The 5,308-nt window shown below is 47.6% G+C and overlaps 1 protein-coding gene across 1 annotated transcript in view; it reads left to right on the top strand.

Moving 5' to 3' along the window:
* CDH4 (cadherin 4, type 1, R-cadherin (retinal)) overlaps positions 1 to 5,308 on the top strand; it is a gene marked incomplete at its 5' end in the record, with an annotated part of 42,943 nt that overhangs the window by 22,270 nt on the left and 15,365 nt on the right. The window contains one exon of the mRNA XM_010144724.1: positions 2,056 to 2,309. Within this exon, the coding sequence (XP_010143026.1) occupies positions 2,056 to 2,309 (254 nt within the window). The remainder of the gene's footprint in view (positions 1 to 2,055; positions 2,310 to 5,308) is intronic.

A 5,308-nucleotide genomic window follows, 5' to 3' on the forward strand; every position in this document is an offset into this window, starting at 1 on the left:
ACATGGTGTGCTGTGTGCATCGCTCTTCTCAGAGGGAGGCACTCTTAGGGAGTATGAGCTGTCCTGATAGTAATTGCTTATTATGGGTGAAAGAAGTTCTGCTCTGGGCTGGGCTGTGTCTGGCTGCATGGGGCTCCTGTCCCACCGGGGACAATAACACAAATGCCGCTGTGAAGGCAAAGGCTCTTAATTTTACCTTTTCCTTTTTTTTCCCAAAAATGAGAAGTGGGACTCAATGGGCACAGAAGAGAAGGTGACAGATCTGCGTTCTTGCAGGCCGAAGCACAGTGAACACTGTGCCTCCCCGTGCCAGCACGTGGCACTGGTGCCTCCAGGTTGGTCTGTGGGACGGGCGTTACTGGGTGACCCCTGGTCCAGTCCCACTCCCTGTGCTGCAACTCTGGTTTTGTTGCTCCCAGAAAAGAGGGAAAGAAGTTGAGTGAGCAGCTCTACATTCTGGGGGAAAAACCCATCTCTCTTGCATCAGGCCACATCGTAGCAGATACGTGTGTGGCTGGTGTGTCCTGTGCCTCTTCGGGCAGGGAGCCCAGAGGTTTCCCTTATCGGTCCCCACTGGAGCTGCTCAGATCAGCCCCCCAGCTCCATCTGAGCCCCTGCGGGGACAGTGATGCAGAGTGGCTGTGGGCAAGGTTAGCAAACAGGCCACTACAAAAAAAAAAAAAAAATTAAAAACCCAAAAGACTGGAGGAATATCAATTAGAGGGGTGTGAGAGGAGGTGAAGGAGGTGCAGTAGTCAGATTGTTTCAAGGCCTTGAGTAGTGTTTAAATGGGAACTTTCAGCACACATCCTTTCCGAATACGATGCAAGTCTGTGAGTCAGTGCTGGTGGGCGTACTGGGAATCTTTATGCTTCCTTTTATTTATTAAATGTTGGCCCTGCCTGTCAGGAAACCATTTAGCAATAAGAACATTTGCACTTCAATCGAAGAGAGATTCCACTGTTTTACCTTTTGCCCCTGAAATTTGTTTCTCTCATGTAGCCTCCTATGATTTGATTTCTCTCCTGACAATACTGGGTTTCAAACAGAACACGGAAGCCAGGTCTTGCTGATGTAAATCAGTACAGCTCTACCCAAGACAATGTAACCGTGGCATTTTACACCGCCAGAGTACGCTTTGCAGACTCAGCGCTGGAGAAGGTGTTAGGGAGAATGGTTATGCTTCTAAATTTATAAATTATGGCAAAGCATTTTTTAACAAGCAGAGGTGTGATCCTGCATAACTCAAGCCTCCCTGGCAGATGATTAGCAACTTCCCTCATAGTAATTAGTGGAACGGTTTAGAAATTATTATTATTATTACACTGCAGTTCGTTCAGTTGTGCCAGCAAAGGCTTTTCATTCCTTCTGGCTCCATCATCTTCCTGTGCATGCTGAAGAGATCTGTGGCCACCCGAGAGCAGAACATATCTGTAGGAGCCTGCAAGCAACCTCAGGAGATCACGAGGCATCTTGCAAGAGGACAAGAGGTCCCACTGGAAGGACCACTTGATTAAAAGGACCAGGTGATCTTTCTTGAGCTCCACCTTTGCTTATAAACTCACTTGAGAGGAAAAATGAAGAGCACCTCAGGCTCACGAGTCTGCACAGCCTGTCCTAGTTCCTTAGTCAGCAGCTTTAAATGCTGATAGCACTGTTCAGTAGCTGTCCAGTCCCTCTGAACAGGCTCCACATGGTGCATTTAGAGCAGCCCTTGGTGGGTTTGTTATTCAACATTCAGCTAACACAGGCAGGTTCTGTTTTGGAAACCACTTAGCACTGGAATGAAACACAGGGCAAATCCTCCCTGCTCTCCGCAGTTTCTGCGTGGTGGGGGGGGGGTTTAACTGTTTGACCCTCCAAATACTGGAAGGCCAAATCCTCCACTGGACTGGAGCTGGTCTGGGTTTACACCTTCGAAAGAACTGAGCTCAGGAGTAAATGAGATGAGGCAGTGATTTTGAGATCATCTGCCTTCTCAATCTTGCCGCTTTCAGCCAGAAGGTAAAATTTATGCTCTGCTTGGCTTTATACTTGCTTGTTTGTTTGTTTTAGGCAGTTGATTACGAGATGAACAGAGCTTTCATGCTGACAGTGATGGTATCAAACCAAGCTCCCCTGGCCAGTGGCATCCAGATGTCCTTCCAGTCAACAGCAGGAGTCACCATTTCAGTCACAGATGTCAACGAAGCACCGTATTTCCCAACGAACCACAAGTTAATCAGGCTGGAGGAAGGGGTGCCTACGGGGACAGTCCTGACAACGTTTTCAGCGGTGGATCCTGATCGCTTCATGCAGCAGGCAGTAAGGTGGGAGACCAGGCAGCCAAGTGAGCTTGTGTGCAGGCAAGGGGTTTCAGCTGCAGAAGTTTGGGGAGCAAACCAGCTGAAAGCTAATTCACAAACTAACTGATGTGATATGAGTGAAATACTTGTCAGGGACCAGCACCCTCAGTGCCTGCAGGCTCTGAGTGGCTGGCTCTGGGAGGGCACACAGCGATGGACCCCACGTTACTGGCTTGCAGAGAGGCAGTTTGCAGCTTCAGTGCAAGCAGGTGATGGCCAGGTGTCCCTGCGCTGTTGCAAAAACAGGGGTCAGGGCTGCACTGAATTGTTTGGGCTGTGCCGTGTCAAGGATGCTTTGACCTGCGTGGTTCAGGTGCTTTATAAACACAGAAAAAGGCAGCTTTGTTGTTTCTGTTTTACAGGAGGAAACTGACACACAGAAAGGACTAGGGCTGGATTTCCAGAGAGTGACTGGAATTTCCAATCACATCTTGCAATGCTTTCCTAAGTAGGTTCAACCTGGCTTAAAAAGCCCGGCGCGAGAGGAGCTGTCAGGCCGGTCAGAGCAAGGCTCGCTTGGTTACAAACAGCTGCTGAACAGGCTTTTAAGACGTCATGTAGTGAAACATTGCCCAAGCAGTCTCATACCCGTTCATACGCCACTGGCACTTGGTCTTTACCTAACGCCAGCCCATATCCAGCAGCCTTGCCTGCTCTGCAGTCACTGGGATTTGTTCCGACCTTCCCTTTCCCTTCAGACCAACTGCCAAACATAACCTCCTCATTAGCTGCTTTTCCTGTGCATGGGATTCAACTGGCAAAACTTCAGCCTTCTGAAGGTCAGATATTTGATCTAAGCAGTTTAAGGCCAGATTTAGTCCATGCTGCGACTGGGAAGGTGTCTTTTACTGGGTTTCGTCCCACCTGTGCACGCTGGGGACTGAATCCATGACCCAGGACACTGACTCGTACACCTTCCCACTGGGAAATACTTTGGCAGGAAAGTGTGTGTGAAAATGAGAGTCCTTGTGACACCTTTCACAAGTATTTCAGCCTCTGTCTGTGCAGATGGGAAATGCATTTTCTGCTCTTGCGTACTTGTACCTCTACTGAAGTTGGTTCCTTTTTTACCCCCTTTCTGTAAGGACTGCGGTATTTTTGGCAAAACCCGAGTGTACAATGTGACCACAGCCGAGGCCACTTAAACTTGCATCAGTTGTGACATTCCATGTCAGAAAGAGTTTGAAATATCTCACCTGTCATGGAGCTGTCTGGTCTGGAAAACAATAGTTTATTCACTGCCTCATCTTGTTGTCTTTAGAGAGGTATTGTGACTCTTGAGGAGAGAGACCATCCTAACTAACAAGCCAAATTATCTTATATTCTTTTTGAAATGTTGGCCTTTGAAGGGTCTTTATTTCCCTGATGTCTGTACCAAGGCTGGTTTTCAGAGGAGAGAACAGCTCGTTTCTGATGGAATACTCCCTCTAACCTGAAGGTGGATGATCTGTAATCCAAACCAGCATCTGCAGTTTCTGGGAGAGGGAGCAGCTCGGCTGAGCCGTTCCCGTCACCACTTCATGCACAGGGTCTTGTAAGACTTTCCGTGAATATAAACAGCCAATTACTTCAGTTGTTTTTTCCTAGGGCTTCCAGGACGTGCATTTTATGTATCCACTAGCACTTAAATTTTGAACCCAAGCATAATCTCTCTGATCCCTTTCCATCAGGACAGCCCAATGCCAAGGCTTTGCAAGAAGCAGTGGGGCATGGTTGGGGTCCTGCCCTGGTGACCTGTGCAAAGGGTGTTTTGTTTTTTCCTCATGGTTGGTATTAGCGAGTTAGGAAAAAAGTTACTCAAAAAGCTGAGCCTACAGATCCATGATAAGCACTTCGGAGAATGCTGATCCTGCTGCTAGAGCCTTGCATACAGATTTCAGCCTTCTCCGAATAGTCTTTGATGAAACAGAGTTTTAACAAGTAGAAGATAAGGAAGCAGGAGCATCTCCAGTAAGGCACAGCTTGGCGTGGCCAGTGTCACACCTCAGGTTTTCCTCATTAGCCACAGGCACTTTCACAAAGCCAGCTTCGGAACTGGATCCCTGGTCATTTAGCAGAGAACAGGCAGGAGTCTCACAGCAGTGATATTAAAAAGAAATGAAAACATCCCAAAGAGTCTAGGTCCATGAAGTGTAATTCTTTCCTTTGGCAGGGGCTTGTGCAGCTGTGTGTTGCTTTCCTGCTCACATGGATTGATGCAGCTCAAGTCGCACTTTGAGTTTCAGCTTCAAACAGCCCATTTCTGGAAAGGGATATTCACCAGAGGCCAGAAGTTCTCCACCTGTGTATCTAACTACAAAAAATATATGTAAAACTATAGCAGGTCTGAGTTACCCGTGAAATGAGCTCAGCTTTTGTTTGCTTATTTCAGTAATTTATCGTTCGACCATTTATTAGCTTCCAGTTTACATAATAAGGGTCCATCTCAACTCCAGCTGTATAAAACTCAGAGGCAGAAATCAAAAGCAACAAATAAAATAAAACCAAGAGAACAAGCAGTGAGGAAGATAAATAGAACACGATATGGAGAACGTGCAGAAAGTTTGCCCAGGACAAAGCATGTTCATAGCTGGCTGGGTAGGACATGAACAGACCTGGGCTGTCAGTTGGCTGAGCCGTTGGGCGGTGAGTCTGCCGCTGGGTCCTTCCAGCCCGGGGCATGATAGGGAGTGCTCTTTCTGAACCTCCCACATGCACTGAATCATCTTACCTGCTATTTGAGGAATATATAAAAATGGTTCAGGAGGCCAGACCTGAAACTGCTTCACCCTTGGGACCACGCCGCAGTCCAGCTGAGAGTTCCCATTGCGGTGTCCCAAAGGCAATTGCTGCTGAAGATAACGATTCTGAGACAGAAGAGTGGCCTGAAAACTACCATTCTTCCCTTGTGCTATTGCCCAAACTGTTGTCTATTAGTGATGGGCAGAAAACAGGAATATCCATGGCTTTAGAGCAAGAGCGGT

The sequence above is a fragment of the Buceros rhinoceros genome, unplaced genomic scaffold (genome assembly GCF_000710305.1).
Source record: "Buceros rhinoceros silvestris isolate BGI_N320 unplaced genomic scaffold, ASM71030v1 scaffold30441, whole genome shotgun sequence".
NCBI classification, from domain to species: domain Eukaryota; kingdom Metazoa; phylum Chordata; class Aves; order Bucerotiformes; family Bucerotidae; genus Buceros; species Buceros rhinoceros.